The sequence below is a fragment of the Diadema setosum genome, chromosome 4 (assembly GCF_964275005.1).
Source record: "Diadema setosum chromosome 4, eeDiaSeto1, whole genome shotgun sequence".
Classification (NCBI taxonomy): Eukaryota; Metazoa; Echinodermata; class Echinoidea; order Diadematoida; family Diadematidae; genus Diadema; species Diadema setosum.
Window position 1 is genome coordinate 35,923,913 of NC_092688.1, and position 24,124 is coordinate 35,948,036.

Here is a 24,124-nt window from a genome sequence, read left to right on the forward strand (position 1 = left end):
TGGGTGATTATTTGACTTATGTGAGGTCGACTTAAGCAAGGCTGACTGTACTTCCAAATTTCAATTCCTGATAATCTTGCACTAATGTTGCAATTATGTTGCTAAGTTCAGGGCCCCGTTGCTAGAAACTTTGCGTTTAAACGCAACTTGCAACTGATTGTCACTGGCCAATCAAAATCATTGTTGCATGTATGTCTTCTTAATAGGGCAGACCCTGAGCCAATCAGAATGGTTGTTTCAAAATTAGCAATTATTTGCAATTGATTGCAACTTTCTTGCAACGGGGCCCAGATATGATAATTATGTCCATGTTTATGTTTATGTTATGAGATGCAGGTACACATTCAAAACTTGTACATGTACACGTACTGTCATTTCTAAAATAGGGATTCATGAATGGAGACCTCCAGATGATTTTCAGACTTTTACATTTGAACAACTATAAATTAGTTATACTGAGTACAGAGTTTCAGAATTTATAGTGATTGGGATGAGGAATAAGAATGTTTTCAAAGTTTATAACAAATTGAAATGAACAAGGATGATGACATGGCAGCCTCAGCATAAGAATGCATAAGTTGGGCTCGAGAAAGCAGCTGAACAAAAGAAGGCATGAATAGATTATATACAGGTGAACTTGTTAAGCAAGCAGTATTGTAACTGAATTACACTGCTACATTTCTGAAATATGTGAGGCTACTGTCATCAACACTGTTCAGTGTAATTTTTTTTAGAGTATTGGTTGCTCTGCTCAAGGACCACAATAAATCCATAAATTTATACATGGAGCTGTCGATTACAGCATGTAACCACAATGTCGGCATTTACAAAAAGAAAAAAAAGAAGACATAAACGCAACTTCTAAAAGAGGCTAAAGAAACAGGCTGCATCTCTTGAATTTAGCTTGCATTTCAAGACTGTATTTTACTCATTTAACCACTGACAAAAGAAAACATCACAAGATTTCATCACACGGACAAAGTCCTCTTCAAAAACATACATATAGAACAATTTTACAAAAAACAAAAATGAAACAAATGTCAATATAATTCTTTTCTTTTTTTCTTTTTTTTTTCCATTCTGCTTTTTTCTCAAAACCACTCACTCTCTCGTAATTTTAGTATCATACACAATTTACATACTGGAACTTGACACAACCCTTACAAGTTTGACTGCACAACACATTACATAATGCTTATCAAATGTCAGAAATATATGATGAAATTATTCGTCTTCAGTTTCTCAATCACACAAAACATTTATTACACTTTTGACTCTTTCATTAACATCGAAATTGGCAAAAATACATGTACTTACAATCAAAGAAAAACTTGGGCATTGATGCTTACGATACGAGGCAGAAAAAAAAAAATGCATATTATGGCCACTGGCATATTGTTTTTCTTTTTGTTGTTTTTAAAAGTTTCTTACTTGAGATTATACTAAGCATGAACAGATGAAATATTACATTCATGTGAAAGGGGGAGGACAAAGGGGATCTCCACTCAACAAGTATTTTCAGTATTTCACTTGCAGCACAGAAGATATCGAGTAAGCAAGCTGCATATCAAATTATCTGGTACAAAACTTTCATATTTCGATATGCAAAGACACAAGAGATGCGAGAATTTCAAGATCTTAAATGTCATAATTGCCACAAGGATCTCCAAATGGGAAAAACACAAATACAAAGAAGCAAACACTGAAACATTTCTTTCAACATTATATTCACCCATTTTACTGATCCGGGAATTCCAGTTATTTTTCTCAAGACGGTCTTCTAAGTATGTGGTGTTTACTTCCACACACTAATTTGCACTGGTACACTGTATCAACATACTTTCATCAGCAGCATCTAATCTCCTCTTATAAATCATTATTGATAGGCGATGGACTACAGACTGCCAGTTCGGCCCAGGTCTGGCATAAGACGTACAAGCGCTTCAAACAATTGCAATGACCACAGAAGTAACCACACATTGCTAGAAGCTTGTTGATTGTAGGAAGTGTATCGGTCACTTGCGACAACTCTACCATTGGACAGTGGTGCACGTAGGGATGAGAAAGAATGGGTAGTACAAGGCGTCACTACTGACATATACATTGTTGAGGTTGGGGAGATGGGTACTGGGGAAAAAACAAACAAACAAACAAACCCAAAGATTACTACTAAATGCCCTGCACCCACATGGTAAGGTGATTCTCAGCATAATGCCTGCACTCCAAACTCACAGTTAAATGGTTGTGCTCTGTTTTGTCTGTCTGCTTTACTTGTGCTTGTATGTGAGTTTGTTTGCTTGTTTATTTTGTTTTGTTTGGGGTATTTTTTAAACCAAAATGTGAGTCAGTATGACATGGGTCACATCACATATCAACACTGGGGGCTTACAAAAGTCTGAATGAGCATCAAAGTAAACTATTTGAATATTCCTCTGTGATTCTTTATCAAATACATAAATTATGGAGCATCGACTTACTGAAATTTCACATTTTAAGGAAGTAAACAATAGCTTGGAAAATATGAAATCATGCATTGTAAAAAGCACTGTAGTTAAACTCCCAAGTTTATCCAAGTTTCTTGTTCACTTACAACTGGAATAATGGAGGGCAAAAAACACAAAAAACCAAACACACTTCAAGTACATGTCCTTCCTTATAGTTCGATATTTAGCATTGCAAGGGAAAGAAAATCATGTGACAAATGGACCCATTCCTTGCCAAAGAAACAAAACAACTGAAACAGAAATACCTCCACTGAACAAAGATGTATACAACAACAACAAAAGATGTTTTCTAGACTTTGTTCCTTAAGACAAGGGGAGAGAAATCATTATGCACTAAAACATGCACACACCTCCATTCGCTATAACACAACAGACAAAACACGTTAAATTGTACAAGCAGTATTTGGTACACAAATGAGTCAATGTGAAATGCCCGTTTTCCAAGGCATATCGTAAAAGCACTACACAGAAATGCATTCTGCAGAGAAACTAACGCTCATTATGTGCTGCTCTCATGCGTGGAAATTATAATATAGGCCATTTACACTCCCTTGAATACAACATTCTGAACCCTGGGACATGCCAACAGAGCAGCCATACATACTTATATGACCTGCCCACTACTCTTGACAACAGCATGTGCCTCGTCTTTCAACAACGCAAATTTTTCTTTACAATAGTTGATGAAATCTGCCACAAAACACATAGATGCAACAGTGCCCCCCCCCCCCCATCCACTCACAACAGAAATAGCATGTATTGGATACTTCAAATATTTACACATTGAACAGTGAACATTTCAATGCACACATTCACTTTTCAAGTCACACTCTAACAAAGCAATATCTCTAACTACAGAACAGAAAAGTAATATGTATTTACAAGTGTTTACTTCAAGATAAACCATTTGCTGTTATAACAGTATTTTTTTTTTCCCTGTGGTATGTACAAATACTGATACTGATAATATCCAGTGTTCTGTCAAACTTGGCTCTATTAGACAAAAGCAGTCACGTTATCAAAAGCTTCAAATAAACCTTTTAATCACATATGCCAACTACATTTTTGTCATCAGAAATAATCACTAACTTTATTATACAACACTAAACTATCTATACAAAACAGAATACAGAAAGAAAAAACTGACAAACCACAATTTCTTCCTCAAGACTGAAACTTGACTTTCACATGTCAAATCAGTGATAATTGTTTATCTGTTTGTTTTTAGACCCACAAGTTTCGTGTAAATTCTTTAGATTTCTACACAATGAAACCAACTGAGATGAACATTCACTAGTAGGAAATACAACTTTAGTCATCTACCTCTTGGCACTAACTAGATAATTACCAGTTTTTAAGACAAGAATACAAATATTGTATGGAATGCATGAACATGTATTAACCAGCAGTTTCTCATGATCTCATCGGTATTTACTCGTTTTTATGACTCCATGAACAATCAAACTCCAGTGTCCGCACACAGAGTCCACAGTTTTGCTTGAAAACAACAGACAACAAAATAAGTACACACTGGTCAATTTCCCTCTTCTTTTTCAATGACTGCAACAAAAATAAATACAATATCTACAACTGTATATACAAGCAGGCACTAAGCAATCTTCCATCTGAAAGCAAACACATACAAAAAACATGTCACGATAACATTGGAGTTCGACACACACATTTTATCATACAGTCTGACAAACATCAAGGTTACAAAAGCACATTCATTTTTCTTATGAAATTCATTGAAAATGAGAACATGACGACAGAAATGAAGGTATATCTGGGCTAAGAGGAGCAGCACACCTCAGCATGCAAAAAAAAAAAAAAAATTGACCTCATTATCTATTTTAATTTCATTCTTTGTCAATCTCCCAAATTTTCCTTTTTTCTTTTTTTTTTCAAGATATATATACACTAGCAGCACTGAACACAAATTAACACACTTACAAACACACACACACACACAAACTCACACACACACACACACACGTTTCTGCCATACAAAGGTCTGAGGAGGAGAGACATTTAAGAAACAACAGCTCATCCTCTTAAATCGCCGCAGCCAAGGAAACCGAGATCTCGCTAGACCAACTGCACGGTCATGCCACTGCTTACAAACACAGCATTGAGTAGGAGGCTGTTAAGTCAGCATTGCTCCTTCGGGCTTGGGAAGGTTGTATGAGGAAATCTATTTAAGTCTAATCTGTGGCAGAGGAAGGCGAAATAAACTATCAACACAACATGAAAAGTGCATATTCCTCCACATTATAATCACTCGGGTTATCAGGAGTTCTGTTTCCCAGATAAATCAGACTGATGAATTTTGATCTCTCTCCGATACACTATATGAGAACAAATAGACAGGCTTTATTATGAAGTCAAAAGGGGAATTCTTCAATAGTGCTTGTATTCAAGTTTATCACACACAAACACTATAAACACACATACACACATGAAAAACATAAGACCTTTTAAAGGTCGGAGGGAGTGTGCACCTAAGCCCCTGTGATTCTTTAGAAAACTCAAACCTTTGAGATCCATTTAGACCCTTTTGCAAGAATTGAAAGATAGACGTACGAAAATAAAACAAAATTCATTTTTACATGCATCCACTTTCACTCTTTATCTCACAAGTAGATGCTTCTTTCTTTGGCACACATAAAAAAACAAGAAGAAATAAAATCAAACACTGATTTTGCAAACAAGGGCTCCTGTTCCCAAGCATGCAAAGCTTTTTTCTCTGGTGTAACAAAGCTATACATGGGTGCTGTACAACATAACATCACACAACAGATTACAAAACTACTTTTGACAATTGAAAACATAGGCAAGCGAGAGCTCCAAAAGTTTGTGGCATGACCCACATCTTGTCTTTCTTCTGCCGTTTTTACGCGCCTAGATTGTCTCATTCAACGAGTGTTTGAACTCCAAAGCCACGAGCGATGGTGGCAAAAATCATACCAAACTCCCAAATCAGCCACATCGTCAAATTCTGATACACATCTTGGAATATATATACATATATATATATACACACAAATACGTACGGTGATTATAGACTACCAGTATAGTAGGCATGATCAACGACTCAAAACTAATTCTCTCCGTGAACATAAGCAGATATGGCTGCAACAAAAGTAATACGTATATAACCAGGACAGAACTGCTCTGCGGTGTCCTTGGTTTAATTTCTTCAAAGAATCGTTTCCCCTGAAATCAAACAGTAATAATAATACATATCGATAATGATGTGTTTGAACTCGAAACAAAAGTAAATGTCTTTCCTGCCATCACACGCTCTTACCACTGCAAGAGATATGTCAAAAACAGAAAGAGACTGGCTACATTCATACCTCATCCTCCTGTTCACTTCAGTCCACCATTTTTGAACATTTCTTTGTTGCCGTTTCTTTTTTCTTTTTCTGATCATGCATTCAAATGAATGTCCATTTCAATCTTGTAGGACTTGCAGTGTGTGTGAAGATTTTTCAGAGTTAGTCTGAAGGATTGCCCAAAGACTTGCTATGACATAATACAGATTGACAAGGCCAAGCCGCTGAGCACGCTATTTCAAAGATATGTTATGATTATTACAGTTATGTACATCACACTGCTCGATGTCTTGCCCGCCAGAGGGAAACTTCTGTGAATATGTTGGCATTTCCAAAACAGTTCACTGGCTGTAACAGAAGAGAGAGAGAGAGATTCTTTTCATCTCGTTGTCAACCTAAGCCCCGATCTGAGTATGTAGCTTGAATTGAAAAATCCAATCGCACAAATGCATGTTGAACCTGCCCTCCTGGGTCAGTACGGGACAGAACAATTTCCTATACAGCTCAGTTCTGTCCCATTCCCCCATTCCCTTGCCCCTGCCCCAACAATGCAAGTCTTGAGTGAAATATCCATGAACTTTGGTGGTGGTGTCTACAAGAGAAAGATTCACCTTTTTCAATGCAAGTCTTGAGTGAAATATCCATGAACATTGGTGGTGGTGTCTACAAGAGAAAGATTCACCTTTTTCAATGCAAGTCTTGAGTGAAATATCCATGAACTTTGGTGGTGGTGTCTACAAGAGAAAGATTCATCTTTTTCCCTTTTGTCTCATCCCCACAGCTCCTTAGACTGCGAGTCCCAACAATGCTAGTCTTGAGTGAAATATCCATGAACATTGGTGGTGGTGTGTACAAGAAAAAGATTCACCTTTTTCCCTTTCTGTCTCATCCCCACAGCTACTTTAGACTGCATCATCTAGAGAGAAACATCCATACATTTGAATGCGCTATGAAAAATGGCTTACTGGGAACAGCATCTCGGTTTCATTTTCATAATCTCATTCTCCTCATCTCCATGGTTACCCAACGACCTGCTGCTGCTGCTGGCGTTCCAGCTCCTCCACACTCAGGATCTTCTGGCCGCTGGGGATGCTGGGCGGCATCTTGCCCATGGGCTGCTTGAGCAGCTCGGGCCCAAACCACTTGGCCAGCTGGTTGATGGGGGAGCGCCGGTGGTCTGATGGGTTGACCCCGCCCGCCTGCTGCATGCCACCGGAGTGGTGGGGATGGGCGGGGTGAGGGTGGTGGTGTTGCTGCTGCTGCTGCTGCTGCATGTGAGGCGGAGGGGCGGCGTGGTGCTGTTGGTGGTGCTGGTGGTGGGGGTGGGGATGGTTGTGGAGATGATGCTGCTGCTGTGGGTGACCAGAGGGCGGCATGTTGGGTTGGTGCTTGCTACCCTGCTGTGGAGGCGGGCCTTGCTGGTGGTGGTGATGCTGGGGTCCATGCGGTCCCTGGTGCCGCTGCTGGAACAGATCTACAGATATTTCAAAAAGGAAAATGGCAAAACAAAAGTGATTTGACTCTGCCTGCCTTTATCAAAGGCCCAGTATTCGGGAGATTCATGGGCGGTCCAATTCATTCATTGCCAACCACGGTACATTTGAAAACCATGCAAAGCACAATTCGACGAATATGTGCACTGAAGCATACACTTATCGGTAATGGTCAACTCCAATCAAGATTCTTTAGGTGTGTGTGTTCTTACACAGAGATCAGCAATAAAGCTGTACACAACCGGTTATGGGAGTTACGGAATATATACCCGAACCACGCCCACCTTCCCACTCCATAAATCCCCATGCTAACAGGTCTTTAAATGCTTGATTCACCATACCTGTTTGTCAGTTTTGAAGACTTTACAGAGCTATAAAAATCTTGATAAAGAAAAAAGAAAAATATGCTAAAAATTCTGATTTTTGATGCAGCATCCCCTATCTAGATTTTGTTGTTTTGTCATTGTCATCAACGGCACAAGTGGATAACCAACTTTACAAAGCGGATCTGCTTACCGTTCTGCTGATGGAGGAAGTCAATGGTGTTCTGGTGGTGGGGCTGCTGAGGGGGCGGGGGTCCTCCACCCTGCTGCGCCCCCCGAGCCAGATTGGCCAGGTTGGCGCCACCCGGGTTGCCCTGGCCCTTGCCCACCCCAGGGAAGGTACCCTGGTGCTGCTGCTGCTGTTGTTGCTGCTGGGAATTCAGCATCATCTGCTGCAGGTTGGGGGGTATCCCTCGGTTCATGTTCTGGGTCAAGGACAAAAGAAAATGAGGGTAACTCTTTGAAATCCCAATCCCTCCCCCAGAAAAAATACAGGAAAGCTGGAAAAAAAAAGAAGAAGAATACAACGAAACACATCAATTCATACATGCCATAGTCATATACATACACAAAGACTACATTCATACTTTAGAATAAAATCAAACAAACAGCCAAACATATGAAACCCCTAAACCTTTCAAACTACACTCGGCAAAAACAGAAAGTAAACGCTTTTTCAAGTTTAGATTTCTCATAGAATATCTGGCTGAAAGCTAATGTATCATATATTATTGATGGTAATTTAATTGGCTATCAACCTGGTAGGTCAACAAAAAGGGAAACTTTACGCACGAGTGAACACCATTGTTTTTCTCTTCCAGGGCACAAAAGTAAGAATTGCAAAACTGAACAAGTTGTCATTCATGCGTATGTGCTCTTCCATAGAACAATAAGAACAAACAACAAATTTCACACAAAAAGAAACATGAGTTAACCCTAATCCCACCAGGTTTTTTGAGGGACTTGAAACCACCGGGGGGGGGAGGGGGGGGGGGGCTTTTTGGTCCCCCCTTCAGATCTTGGTCGTGGATCGCGCGATCCTCGCGAAAATTTGCACTGAGGTAGAGGCCAATGTAATCTACAAGACTGTATAGTTAGATTTTTCAAATTTTAATTTATGTATTTTATATCAATTAATTTATGCTAATTTATGCAAAATAATTTTTTTGCCTATAAATCAAAAAATAAAGCTCCAAGACTTCTAATTTTTGGTGAACATATTCTTTTCAATATCCTCAAACAATAATATTGAAGCAAAAATTCGGCTTCATAATTATTTCTTATGTATTTTATTGTTTATTGAATTTCTTATATATTTCCTTGTTTTTTTACTTTTTGTTTTTGTTGGTTTTTTCATCAATATTTGTTGCAGAACTTTTTTAAAGCATAATCAGGCTAAAATACATCATTATCAGCCATTGAAAGTAAAAATATTTGTTTTTATATGAATTAATTGCAAAAACACAATTTACATTGGATTTGTACACAAAATCACGTTTTTGAGCAATTTTTGGGTCAACAAATTTTTTTCAAAGGGGCGTGGCTTCCAAACGGTATGCCCAGGAGCGACAAATTTGGTCTCAAAAGTTGTGCGATACTTGAAAGAAAAAAGTCATAAAATGTCGCGGCGAGAGCATCACGCGTTGCGGAATAATCACGCGAAACGTCGAGGGGGGCCAAAATGCCCCCCCCCCCCCCCCCCGGTGGGAACAGGGTTAACCCTAACTAGGCCGGGGGGGGGGCCTCCGAGGCCCCCCCTTTGACGTTCCGCGTGATGTATCGCCAACGCGAAAAGCTATCGCCGCGACATTTCATGACTTTTTTCTTTTGAGTCTCCCGCATCTTTTGACACCAAATTTGCGATGTCCGGGCACGCGGTTCCAAAGTTGCGCATAAATATGTACGTGCATGTCAGACCAAAAATTGCTCAAAAACGTGAATTCATGTACAATTTCAATGCAAACTGTGCTTACAGGCAAATTTCATAAAAGTATGATTATTTTGGGGTTTTATTGATTAAAATCAATTAATAACATATTTTCTTGATCCGAACAATGTCGCGGACAAGTTTCATCGAAAAAACAATGAAAAATATAAAGTCGAAAAAACAAAGAAATACATAAGAAATTCAAAAGACAATAAAATACTTAAGAAATTTTTTCTGATGGCACAATTTCTTTCACTTATATTTGCTCACGACACTAAAAAGAACATTTGCACAAAAAATGTGTCCATTTTGAGCTTTATTTAGTGATTTATACCAAATTGTCTGATTTCATGCATCATTATGAATAAATTAGCATAATTTAGCATAAATGATAATTTTCTTTAAAATTTAACTTTGTGGCACTTTAGATTACATCATAGGCAATGTGTGTGCCAATTTTCGTCGCGATCGCGCGGTCGAGGGCCGAGATCTGGAGGGGGGGCCTGGGAGGCCCCCCCCCCCCCCCGGCTCTATGATCTACCTAAATAGCCCGGCCCAGTTAGGGTTAAAGACCTAATAAAATGCTTGCAAAATGTTTTAATATGCAAAAGAAATGTAAAATATATGTCATGATTATCAATGTAAATATGTTGTCAGTGTCGTTCCGGTTTTTATCGCTTCTAGAAACTCCCCCAAATATCACATTTTTGGAGGACCCCGTTGCAGCTTTTGCGAAAAAGATAGTCACGTGACCAACACCCCTGAACCGATTGATGACGTATAAGCACGGAGTTGTGCTCAGTTAGCAGACGCCGCTCAGCACAAGCACTCAGATTACTAGCTTGGTACACGCGCGTACACGATAGCTAGCCCGGCCAGGCCCGGCCCGCGGGATGTGCGCTCCCGGTCGACACACTGACTGTCGACATGTACGCATTACCACGTACATTACCATAAGTTAGCTTGCACAGATACCTGGTACCTCGAGCATAATGTCTTCCCCTATATGGGTAAACTTCGACATTGATGATGATGATGAAGACTGCAGCTCTGACGATAGCGGAGAGGAAGAGGAGGCACATGAAGTTGAAGGGGAAGATGGGGAGGGAGAGGCAGCCGATGAACCAGAACGTTATCGTGGGGCTGCACCTTACCGATATGAACCAGCTGCATCTCCCCCACTGCCAGTGCTGCAAGAGCATATGAACATGGCACCAAGCCCGAGAATAGACCTCACGGAAACGATCGCCTGGGAAATACAGAGTGGTATGTCTGGTATGCCCCCATATAGTTTAACGTTAGAAAGGATATACTGTATTCTACATGACTGACATTGTAAGTTGTAACTGTCTAGTAAATAGATTAGAAGAACAGGCCCAGCTCGCTCACAAAGTGAGCGGCTACTCCGGCCGCAGCAAGCAAGCGGGAGCGTCCCGGCCGTGGCCTGGCCCGTCGGCCGGCGCTTACAAGTTAAACTACCAGTAGTAGTCTAGTAGTAGATCTAGTAGCAGTCTACTAGTAGTTTACACTCAGTAATTTAGATGCGTCATTTTCTAAGAAAAACGATACCAAGAATGATCGTCAATTTTGGTCGAGTAGTTTTTGTTTTATGCTGAAAATCATACTGTGGAAGGAAGCCCAAACGCCGTGCTTATCTACCGATGAATGCCACGGTGGGGCTGGATTCACGAGTAGGTCTGAGGCCTATAAAGCAGGCGAGTCGCCGTAGTATACAGACACGCAGTGGTGGTGGGGCTATCGTGAAATAGGCCCCACCGCAGTCACGCGTGCACCGTATCCGTGCGTTTATAGCAAGCAAGGGTAGGTCCTCCTAAGGTTTAGGGTTAGGTAGGGTTGTATTTATGGTTAAATTGGCCGTTAAATTAGTCGAGCCGAGGGCCATATTATGAAGTCATTTTCGCCGCATTCACGAGTATTCACTGTGGAAGGCAGCCCCACCGCCGTGCTTACCTACCGAGATGAACGCCACACGGTGGGGCTGAAACAGGCGAGTCGCCGTAGTATTTTAGTACAGACACGCAGTGGTGGGGCCTATTTCACGAGTTTGCCGAAAATAATGGATATCCAAGCGTACCACAGTTGTAATCTGTATTATTGGCAGTATTAAATCCGATACAGTTCATTAAATATTCTTTTGTCTAAAGGCTTAGCCAATGACAATAGTGCAGCGCAGCACCTGCTATGCGCTCGCTAGCTCGCTCCCCCGCCAGCGCTAGCCAGTGCAGCCGCAGGCCGGCCGCGCGCCGGCTGTCCCTGCGCTGCGCTAGCATAGCCTTGCCAGCTCGCTGGCTACGGCTAGACTGGTCGTGAACGACTCCGTTCTTAGACGTCATCACAATTTAGAAGTGATAGTGCGCCGCATGCGGTGAAAGTATAGCAAGTTTTCCAAAACCGAGGAAATTGCATCCATTATGTTAACAAATATAGAACAAAATTCAGAACAGTAAAAAAACCCGCACAACCATAGAATTACTTAGAATTTAACATTTAATATTATTACATCATTGAGAAAAAAATGCCTAAACCATTTTATTAGGTCTTTAAGTTGCAAAAATACATTGTAAACCTTTGATCTCTATGATATCTTTAAAAGAAAACTGTACTGACATTTTCTAATTGCCTGATAATTCTAATCTACATTTTTTGATGCCTACAACTGGAAAGAGAGGATTCTAAAACCCAGGATAAGCCTGTAATGATTTTTTGAAAAAAATGAAAACCAGCAAGCCAAGGAACGATACACACAATTTGGCATACGTCACAGGTGCCACCCTCCGACTTTAGCAAAACGAACTACACATGTCAATTTACTGATGAAATCTCACATGAAGTACTGCAAAAACTGTTATTTAGTAAAATTGCATTATGGAGCTGAAACAAACATGTTAAATAATATCAATTAATTTTTAAAAGGAATCTCTTCAAAAGCTTTTTATTTAGATAAAATTTGTGGGGAATATTCCAGATATGCAAAATGAAATTGGCATCATTGTCCGAACGTGCTGCCCATAGAAAACTGTGTGTAAGTAACATTGCACTAACTATACTATGCATTGATGATGAGCGATAATGGTTCGACAGTTCAAACTTATCTAACGAAGATGAGGACTGAGTGATAGTCAACGGCAATCACGGTTTACGCCTAGTTAGAAGAAAACGGCACCCAGTACACATAGACTCTAGACTAGAACTAGGACTAGAACTAGTGAGCAGTCAAGGACCAAGTAGATTCTAACGTTAAGTGGCAGTTCAAGTCTTGACGAGTATAAGCCCCTACACTCACTCGCCACCCCGTCGACAGTGTACGTGCACAGCGCTAATAGGCACAGCGTAAAAGTTATAGTATACATACCCCTGCTGCCAGAACTTGAAGAAAGTCCAGACGAAAGTCCAGACTCCAAGGTCTAGCGTTGCCGTTAGATCTAGGCCCTTGTGCTGCAGGCCCTGTTGTTTCTGTGCTGAATTTTGCAGGTAAGGTATCTGCTTTATGGATTTTCAATGTTTTTGTAGTCAAGATAAATCTCATGGTGGTCGTATTAACACCAAGGTTCTAGATCTAGATCTAGTCTAGTTTTAGTAGGACCCATACCTCGGAAGAGTGGCCTGATCACGTAGATACTAACAGTGCCGCTGCTTCGCGATCCAAGTGCTGGTGTAGGTATAGTGCTAGCGTACTTCCATATCCACGTAGATATCTCAAAATTCACTTAACCAAATTGCACCAAAATCACAGGAAATACTTTATGACTCATGTCCACTTGCTCACGCTAATTGGAACCAAATCGCAAGTCGGGAAGCGTAAGTGAAGTTGTCGACTTTCATGTCGTCGCTAAAAATAATCTGCTCTGTACGACTAAACAAGAGTGATCGCGGCATAGGCCCTACCTGCCTGCGCACGCACAGACTGAAGTTAGCCATGTAATATGATGAGATAAATATTTCAAGTAATCGGGAGCAAAAAATCAATTGATAAATTATTTGAGCTAAGTCAAATGAAAAATATAGATCGTAAATCACACAAATAGCCAAAATCATGACATTTTTTAGTTTAGTTCCCGCGTAAATTCCCCGTTCGCAAAGTACTAGTCGGCTAACTTCAGTTCTAGATTGTGCATGTCGCGTTTACCATGATCTCTCGCGAAGAGTGAGTTTTTTTGAGTGACGACTTGAAAGTCGGCGTCAATATTGATACTTCTCAATTACCGATTTCGTTCAAATATAAGACAGTATTTTGAAATATGCTTAGAAGTACTCTATATCCTGTAATTTTGGTGCGATTTGGTTCAGCGAAATTTGAGACAGCTACGTGAATAGGACAGTACACAAGTGCCGCCTGCTAGCTAAATTGGGCCTAAGCGTCGTCTGCTACTCAGTACGATTTAACGCACCCGTATGCGAGAGCTTGCAATCAGTGATATAGTTGGCACCTGTGACGTCACGTCATCCGGGCTCGTCAGCTCACTAGCATAATTCTCACCCAAAAAGTTTAATTTTTAACATGAAATTACGGGCTAAATCGTTATGAAATTTTGATTCTGTTTGCACCGCTGGGTCTTTTAGAATTAAAAGAACAACATATAAAAAAATAAAAAAAACGGTACAATGCCCTTTTGAAGGCCAAAAGATCAATGAAGGCTAAAAACAATGGAGGAAAATAAAGCATCTTATGTCAAATCTAAATTCAAATGAAATAAGAGAAGAAGTAATAATCAACCAAAATTGCAGAAATTTGAGCTTTTTTTTTCAAATTAGGAAATTGTAAATAATGTTTGGTTCTTGAAATTGTCACATGGATTTTAAATCACTAGATCAAAAGAGATAAATAAAGAAATTCTGCTCATTTAATCATCTTTATGCTTATTATTCCCTATGTCATTTGAAATTTGACTTGACAGAAAATTCTTATTTTTTCCGTCTAGTTTCCCACTTTGTTTTTCTTAGAGGTTATAAAGAGATTCGATTCGATTCAAAGTTTATTTCATTTTCCGACAAAACATAAGTTACACTTCTTTTGGCAACAGAGAATAAGGTAAACAGAACATTATGTATTGAAAAGAATGTACAACAATTGAGGACCTTATAGTAATTATACATTGTTGTAAAAAAGAAACAGAAGTTTGATAAAGAGAACAAAAACTTATTTTTCCTATTTCACTCATGTCTCTTATTGTGTTAAACTGTTCTTTTGTGAAGGGCATTTGCAATTGAAAGAGAACATGTCAATTTTTGCAATTTTTAATTTTGTGCCTTGGAGGACAAAAACGAATGTGCTCACTCATGCGTAAAGGTTTCTTTTTAATTACCCTATTAGCTCAATAGCCAATTATATTACCTTTAATATGGAATATAATACATTGATTTTCATAAAAATCTTCTATGAAAAATATGACCTCAAAAAAGTGTTTACTTTCTTTTTTTGCTGAGTGTACATTGGGATGGACAAAGATGGAGTAGACCGGTGTCCACGTCATTGCAGTGCCCCCACGACCACACCCGGTCAAGGGACCGGTAAGCGGTAAGCGGTAAACTTTGGGAAAGATGACAAGCTGAGGCTTCCATGAGATCTAGACAAAAATAATATCCTCACATGCAGTACACCAACAGACACATGGTTGGGAGCCACAAACCTGTAGTGGGACCTGAGAGAGCTGTGGGGGCGGTACACCTCTCATCCCGGGAGGTACCATACCAGGCATCATCATGCCCCTCATGAGGTTGGCCTGCATGGCTGACGGTAGCATCACCGGCATCCGCACCTGCTGGTGGTACAACAATGGAGTGGGGAGAGGGAGAAAGAGCGTGCACTAGTGAGGTCTACTTCATCACGTCCATGAGTGTTATCATTGGTGTGGCCTGGTGCAACAAAATACCAGTACGGCTGTTGTTCTTTATTTCTTTTTCTTTTTCTGGCAGATGCAAATACTGGAATCAAGTCTTTTCAAGATGTCAAAGTGTGGCTTGCACTGCCTTTTACTTCACTTGTTCTGCTCTATGTAACCCATTTACTAAGGTCAGTGACAATGAAAATATGTAAGATGAGAAGTTCAATGCATGCCTGTTATTGTATGGATCAAATAGAATAGTGTTTTTCCCTAGTTTTGTTACTGGAAAATAATATGGTACTCCTTGCAACCCCACCCTCCTTACATCTTGTATTCCCTTTAAGAGAAGTCGCTGCTCTCACCAACCATATCGATGCTAGAACTGATATGAAGAATCACAACAAGTAAAAAAAAGTTCAATCATTGTTAATGAATGCCCGAGTGTCACTGTGAGTGTCACTGTGGCACATGTGAGGATGTGCTAACCTGCTGTTGCTGTGTCTGCATCACTTGTTGCTGAGGCATACCCATGCCACGGTTCATGGGGAAGGCATGCTGCTGCTGCTGTTGCTGCTGTTGGTGTGGTACGTTGGGTGGAGTTGGTGGCTTGGCAACCCTCTCCCCCATCCTGTTGGCCTCTGGTCTCTGCTGCCCCTGATGATACTGCTGCTGTTGCTGTTGCTGCTGCTGTGGCGGTGGCCCCTGTCCGACCAGCCCCGGAGGGTGGTGGTTCGGCTTCACCCCACCATGCTGCTGGTGGAAGTTCTGCTGCTGTTGTTGCTGCTGGATATGTTGGTTGGGCGGGACATGGGCATGGCTCTCGGGTCTGAAGGCCTTCATGGGACCGCCACCGGGGTGGTGCTGCTGGTGTTGCTGAGCCTTTGGAGCTTCCAGCTGATCGGGGGTGCTGTGGTTCTCCTGCTGGAGGTGCGGAGGGGGTTGAGCTCTGTGGCCGTGGGGTGGTGGATGGGAGTACGGGTCTCTTCGATCGGCACCCTGCTGTTGGTGCATCTGTGGTGCACCTGCTACCTGATTCTGGGCCTGTTGGGGTTGAGGGGTGGCCTGGAGCACTGCTTGGGGCTTGTCCATCTGAGGGTGCTTGGGGGAATTGCCTTTGGTTTCCTCCACATTCTCTCCACCTGCATTGGGTTGGTGGTCAGGTGCTGGGGTAATACAAGCAATAATAATAATAATAATAATAATAATAATACATACAATTTCTATAGCGCCATTCTCCACTTTGATTAAATGCTCAAGGCGCTTTACAATAGGTACATCAAAGCAAACAGATTGAAAATACACCAGAATCAAATTAGTCATCAAAGCAAAACCACAACTCATTGAATACCTCCAATGGGAGCATTCAATGTACATGAAACTCCAACATGACAGACACTCTTCGAAAGAATGTGACTTCATAGGACAATATTTCAAAAGGTCCTAATGAAATGAAATTGAACAGAAAGTGGAACAAGGACATTTACTGTATACGCCATATATTTTGTGAGTCTAAATTTTCGCGAATCGGGAATTCCCAACGATTTCGCGAGTGGTTAAATTCACGATCGTGGAGTCCTGTACTGAACGGAGAAATGTAAAAGCGTACGTCACATTCACATCGGGATCAGAGTCAATACTTTCGCATGTCTTTAATTTCGGGAATAGCACCTGATATGCAAAATTCATGAAAATAAAAACGTCACAAAATATTTAGCGTGTACAGGAGTATATTACTGCATCAGAGGAGACTTCATCTACACCAACCTGAATTTATGGCACCACCCTCCTGGACCATCTGGGGCTCCCCCTTGCCTCTCTCCCCTGGCTTGCTGGCCCCCTGGCTGGCGGCCTTGGCCTCCGCCTTGCTCTCATGCATCTTGCGGATCACTGAGGTTGGCATGAAGGCGGTGGCCAACTTGGTTGAAGCCTGTAGAGGGCGCCATTACATTGCACACAGTGAGCAGATTTCGCATCAATGCAGACACTCGACATGACACACACACACACACACACACAAAAGTACTCCTGGTTGTTACTTACCCAATGCACATTTTTCAGAGGGCCAGAAATGAATTCGAAGTCGAAGACCTGGACAAATTGCACTGGTTCGTGAAACTCAGTAAACTCACTACAACAGAGTAGTTATGGCATATTGACATTGTGACAACTGAATGATATATGCATGGCAGAAATAAGAAAGAAATGGATGCACATCACACATATATTGATAATATTGGTCACTATCACATTACAAAGATTATGTTTTTGCTATCAAAATTTGTGTGTCCCTTTTGAAACCCTGGTAATTAGATTTCTTTCGTTATCTGGTATATTGTAGAGGTAGGTAATTCCAAACTTTTCTCCAAAATAACAAACACTGGAAACCTCTTCATGATTGAAAAGGAAACAATATTATATAAATTTCCAGTGAATTTATTCAAAACCCCTGAAATTCTATTATTTTTGGTACAAAAGGAGAGTGTATTCTTGAGTGACATGGGTTAGTTTTTTAATTCTTTTTTTTCTAGTCTTTTTTTTTTTTTTTGGGGGGGGGGGGGGGTTACATGCAAAAATGCAACATTTGCAAAATGCTACCCTTTGCAACACCCTTCAAAGAAGTACTGGTAGCAATGCAAACCTTGTGGCCAGGAGTGCCTGGGGGTGTGCTGGACACACTGCCGCTCTTCTGCTGCTGTCCACCACGTCCTGGCTGCTGGTTGGCCGGTGTCTGAGGCTGTGTCTGCTGAGTTGCCCCCTGTTGCTGCTGTTGCTGCTGCTGTTGCTGCTGTTGTTGCTGCTGCTGCTGAGAGGTGGCAACCTGCTGTGGCTGTTGGTATGACTGTGGTTGTTTTGCACCGGGCTGCGGTGTCTGCTTCAGCTGCGACTGTGGCTGGCTTGGTTGGCCGGCGACAGAGACAGCTGGTGACTTGGCCCTGATAAGTGGTAGTTTGGATGAGCAATGTGTGGCACTCATACTATGACTATTAAGTGGAGTAACTGACTGAATCTCTGTTCTGCACTTGCTTATTATAATTCGCACTAATAACAATCTAAACCCTACATAAAATAGCAACAAACTAAACCAAAATGCTGCTGTTTGCTTTATTATACAAGCTCAGATGTATCAAACTGGAAAAAAGTTTAAGATCACACAAAAGGATTGAAAATTAAACTTCTACAAGTTGTCAAACTTCTCGGGTTACACTGTGTGTGACTTCAAACTGTAATGCCATGATATAGTGATCGTGAAGGAGCATTCTTGGCAATATCATAAAATTAAATCCACTCAATAGGGGCAAAAATCCCCATTCCCTTCTTCACTGGAGACATCTTGAGATGGACCGTCATACCTGGTGGTCTCCTTGACCTTAAACAGCTGTACTTCTTATTCTGCACCTCAAGCCAAGGAGAATTCCTAGCAACATCAACTAAATCAACTCAACAAGGCCAAAAATTCCCCTCCCTTCCCCACTAGGGACACCTTAAGATGGACCGGCTTACCTAGCTGCCTCCTTGGCCTTAAACTTCTCCTTTTGCACCTCCAGCTGCTTCCTGATCAGAGCCTGCTGCAGGATGTTCTGGGTGTGCTTGGCCAGCTCCTGGGGCGAGGGGATGCGCTGGGGCAGCAGCGGGTTGGTCTGGGAGGGGCCGGGCGGGGCCAGGGTGTTGCCGCTCCCGCCGCCCCCGGCGAGGAGAGGGGAGGAGGCGAGACCGGCGGTCACCAGGCTGGGCGGGGCCATGGTGCCGGGCAGCGGGCTGTGGGACTGGGAGTGGAGGGCCGCGGGAGAGGTGGGCAGTGGAGACTGGTGGCCGGTCAGTGCTGCGAGGAAATGAAATGGAATATACTGAATAATGCCAATTTGGAATCATACAAATGGTCAAGCTGATTGCTAGAGTCACCGTTTGAGGTCTTTTGTACCTTACCGGTTTTTATCAGCAATGAATATGTTCAACTGTATGCTTGATTTTCCTTCAGCCAGCGTCCATGTATATGACTTAGCAGCACAAGAGACTGGTAACTTTTTGAAGAATCTTAAAGAAAATGTCAGAATTGAAATCTTACTGCAAGTGGCAAAATTCAACTTGCACAGTCTGAATTTACCACACCTAATTTCACTATTTCTTCTCTTTTCCAAAACGTATGTGTAGACTAAGTATGTGTTATGACAGAGTTGACAATTACTCATCTAGCTGGTACTTTTGGGATATACAGAAAAAGTTGCATCATATGCCTGGGAAACATTGCATTGAAAGAATAAGATAAAAACATCGCATCATGGCTACAATAAAAAATTTGTTCTGAATATAGAACTGTGGAGGTAAAAGTACATGGCATGTTCATAAGGAAACAGAAATTATCATAAATGAATGACAGGAATTGAGGCAAGACAAAAATAACATCCAAGAAAAGGGAGATATTAAAGCATAAAGAGCGGGCATGTTCTAGAACAGAATTTAAAACCGACCAAAGTGAATGAAGAGATGACTGGTGCCCTGTTTCATAAAGTTGTTCGTAAAGTTATGAACGACTTACGAGCGACTGGTGATCAGTTCTTGTGGTGAATTATTGAAATTCTAGTAAGTATAGCACATCGCAACTGATCACCAGTCGCTCGTAAGTTGTTCGTAACTTTACGAACAGCTTTATGAAACACCCCCCAGGTAGTGATTACAAAGCAGGTTTAGAGTACAGAGTAGGAAGGGAAAATGCAGAGGAACTTACCAACAGGTGACTGCATGCGGGGCATGGACGTAATCAGCGCCTGGGCCAGGATCTCACGCGGGGAGGCGGCCCGGTTGATCTGACCGGCGGCAGAGGGAGTCAGCTGGGCCTCCTTGTTGGCCTGGGCCATGAGGGCCGCGGCAAAGCCTGGGTTGGCCTTGGCCAGCCTGAGGATGGCCAGTACCGCCTCCTGGTTGGGGGGCACTGGGCTCGCACGCTGCCTCTGCAAAAGGTTGAAATGTTGTACAGGCAACCGCCATTATAACAGAGTCCCTGGGACCAGCAGTTTTATTTCATTTTACCAAAATTTCATTATAGCCCAACACTGAAGTATATAAAGATATATAAATGATAATTGAAGGACCTGAATTTTTACTTTGTTGTAACAAGGATTTTGTTATAAGATAACCATGTAATGGGGGTGCACTGTACTTGAATGCCACATTTACCATAGGGCTAAATTGAAAGCTACACAGACAAACGTGCCTAGTGTCAGAGAAAATTTCACAGTTGTTCTGCCCCTTGCTCAAACCTGCCCCTTTTGGAGTGTATATGCTGAGACATTAAATTGTTTCATTTTTTTTTTTCATTTTTAGACTAGGTACGGCCAACTCTAGCATTTCCACATTTCCCAGCACAGTACAAGATAATGGGGGGGGGGGGGGGACAAGTTTGTAGCATACTCTTACTGTATAAGGAAAGAGTGACTACATTAAAGCGTGGATTTTTTTCTTATCCTTATACTTTTTGCACTATTGCAGTGCAATGAAGAATCAAAGAAATATGAAAAAAAAAAAATAAAGTAAAGGTTAGTCTGGCTTTGCAAATGTTCTGTGCAAGTGAGTTAATCTTACACTGGCCACATAATCAAGCACCATAAGAAAAATATTTTGAATTTATCATTACTAGATTTGTAAATGAGTCATTCTGTACAGGGAATACCATAATAATGGATTTAGAGGGAGGAAAAAAATACAACTTCATCAAGGTGACTCTCCTTCCTAAAACTTACAGCAAGCTGCTGCTGCTGTTGCTGCTGGAGCAGCTGGTACTGTCGGATCAGGCCGGCCATCAGCTCGGGGTTCTGGTGCAGCAGGGCCTGGGCCTGCTCCAGACTAGCCGGCTGGGCGGCCGCCGGAGGAGGGGCCGACCTGGGGCCCTGGTTGACGTGGGGGACCACCATGGGGTGGTGGGCGGCGGTGCTGGAGGTGGGGGTGGGCGGGGCATGTGTCTTGAAGAGGGCTGCCATGACTTCTTGGTTGACCGGTGATGGACCTCTGCAAAATGGAAAGCAGCAGCAATTATCTTCAAGGCATTTCACCAGAAGTAGGCAATAAGTCTTTGCTTTGACTATACAACAATCAACACAAGTCATATTAAACTATTGCACAATAATGAGGTCTTACACAACAGCTCCATCATAGCTTGAGTATGTTAAGGGCTGTTATCTCCCGAAGTGAAGCTTCTGATCATCAGTTTCATGCATTAAACATCCCATTTATTTCAATGCATTTCCTTTTCACCTTGATATTCTTATACTGTAAAAGGTATTATTTTCGTAAGGGTTTCATTTTTCACAAATTTTGCAACATGCAAAAACTATAGTGAAAGGAGAGGCAATAGTGCACTTACAATAGCCTCGGTGTCAAATTACGAATACTGTATCTCACAAAAATGCCTGTGACCTCTTAATTTGCAAAAATGTCTGTATGTGGAAAATAAGTTGTTACACACAGTAATTGAAGATCATCTCACTGACCTGTTGTCTGGAAGGTTAAGGATGGGTCCCTCCCTCGCAGGGACACTGTGAGGATGGGTCTGTCTCGCTGCATGGACCAGTCCCGGAGGCAAGGGGGACACACCCCTTCCTCCTCCTCCTCCTGGTAGGTGCTGCTGCTGAGTCTGTGGTTGGGGAAGGCGCTGCTGCTGCTGCTGCTGGGTGGACACCTGCTGCTCTGCCGCCTTCAGCCTCATCATCATGGCTGCCTTGTCCACTGCGCTGGGAGGGGGCATGCCCTGGGCGAGGGTGGGCGGGGAGGGGGAGTTGAGCCGGAGGTTGGGGTGCACAGGCTTGGGAGACGATGACCTCTCCTCTGCAGGCTGTGAGAATGGGCAGAGACAGTTTGGTCAACTTGGTTTGAGCACATCTTATTATACAAGGCCACATCTAGGCGACGGCAGGCCATCTACACATAGCACATGGCAAGATTAAGATTTAATGTAAACATATACAATCAAACTCATTAGATAATCATCATTTATTTCTTCATTACGTGACAAACAATGTTTTCTAGCTTGTATGAAAAAAGGGTTTTGTTTTTCTTTTCTTTTCTTTTTTAAATTCATCTGCCACGTTCTGCAAGTTTGGTCTCCTGAAATCATCACATCTAGAGTGCTCATTGATCCCTAGAGCACCAATTATTTTCATTATCTTGCACTACACACTATCTAAAAATCTGAACCTTAAATGACGGTGCAATCCACAAGAAACCAGGCCATGGTACAACAGAATTTAAAGGCATAATTTACCATTTACAGATGAAACAAAAACCCAACACTAGTGCTTTAAAATAGTTCTAAAATGTGAGTTAGGGATAGAAACAACCACTGTAAAAATTTGAATCCATATAATCGATGTTAAGTATTGTTAAATACACAAAATGTGAACAATATTTATAATAAGAATGCTTCTAGACTAAACCGTATACAGTTATGGTTTATTGAGAAAAATGCTGATATCTCCTCATGTTTTAGGCTTTATTGCAAAAATTTTATATGGTAGGATGTTTTGTGATACAACAGACCTACACATATGCATCAAATGTGATATCTTGAACATTTTTTAAATCACTGCTCCCAAAGGTAAACTGGACCTTTAAGATAACAGCGGTATACAATGGAGCTCACCACTGGCCGTCCAAGCCCTCCCCCGGCCTTCATGCTGGCGATGAAACTGTTGAAGGCCGACTGGTCTGCCTTCTGTGGTGAGGTGGGCCTGCCCTGGCCAGAGGCATACATCATGAGCTGCTGGGGAAGGCCTCCCACACCACCGCCGGCACCACCACCTCCAACTCCTCCTGCGGATGGGGCCAGCGGGTTGGATCCGCTCCTGGAGTGGGCGGGGCTGCCGCCCGCCTTGCTGTTGTCGTTCAAGGTGGTGTTCTTCAGGTCAGCCTCAATCTCAGCTAAGCTCTTGGCTTGGCCTGCCATCACTGCAAAGATTTCAGAGCACACTCCATGAGATTTATTTCAGTCAAGTGATCCTGGCATTGGAAATTTTAGTCAATCATTTACAAAATTGAAATCTACCCTACAAATAGAATGGATAAATATGCTTCATTTCAATTTGCCTGAAGGAAACAGAATCAATCAGGATTCCACATACACATAAAGTTAAGTCTCCACTCAGCATTACAAGCGTATTCAAGAATTTGCAAGTATTGGACTTGGCTTTACATCGTTTATGAGTTATGTGATTGTAATCTAAACAGTCATATTCCAGAATCAATCTGTATCACACATTGCAAAAAATGAATTGTTATTCATCATCAACACTAATATCCCAACAAAAGTAATAATCATTGTTGCCAACATCAATGGTAATATATAAATTAGAGTTCATGTGTAATTATTCTTTGATATTTCCCTCTTTCTTTTCCCTAAAGGAATTCATACTGAGAATTTTGTAGTGGCTTTTAGTCTTTTATCACACTCACATTTTTGTCTGACCACTGTCTTGCGGTAGTCCTCATCGCCGTTTTCTTGGGTCCGGGGCTGGGGGAGGAGGCCAGGGGGGTTGGTAGGCCCCATGGAGGACTGCTGCTGCTGCTCTTTGTTCTTCTTGATCATGCCCAGGATGGCAAGTTCCGCGGGGTTTGTCATCGGCGCCCCCTCGGCTGGCTTGATGGGGGTGAAGACGCGGTCGCCCATGGTCACCGTTGGGCTCGGTCTGTTCATCAGCTCTGCAGATGAC

General features: G+C 41.9%; 1 protein-coding gene across 1 annotated transcript in view; it reads right to left on the reverse strand.

Annotated features, from left to right (window-relative positions):
- Window positions 1–891: 891 nt before the first annotated feature.
- LOC140227822 (uncharacterized) overlaps window positions 892–24,124 on the reverse strand; it is a 45,334-nt gene continuing 22,101 nt past the window's right edge. The window contains exons 9-20 of the mRNA XM_072308216.1: window positions 23,868–24,113; window positions 23,059–23,363; window positions 21,911–22,251; window positions 21,164–21,428; window positions 20,152–20,374; window positions 18,930–19,248; window positions 18,067–18,361; window positions 17,193–17,355; window positions 15,915–16,591; window positions 15,234–15,365; window positions 7,852–8,083; window positions 892–7,316 (exon numbers count right to left, since the gene is read on the reverse strand). Coding sequence (XP_072164317.1) covers window positions 6,862–7,316; window positions 7,852–8,083; window positions 15,234–15,365; window positions 15,915–16,591; window positions 17,193–17,355; window positions 18,067–18,361; window positions 18,930–19,248; window positions 20,152–20,374; window positions 21,164–21,428; window positions 21,911–22,251; window positions 23,059–23,363; window positions 23,868–24,113 — 3,653 coding nt within the window. The 3' untranslated portion in view covers window positions 892–6,861. The remainder of the gene's footprint in view (window positions 7,317–7,851; window positions 8,084–15,233; window positions 15,366–15,914; window positions 16,592–17,192; window positions 17,356–18,066; window positions 18,362–18,929; window positions 19,249–20,151; window positions 20,375–21,163; window positions 21,429–21,910; window positions 22,252–23,058; window positions 23,364–23,867; window positions 24,114–24,124) is intronic.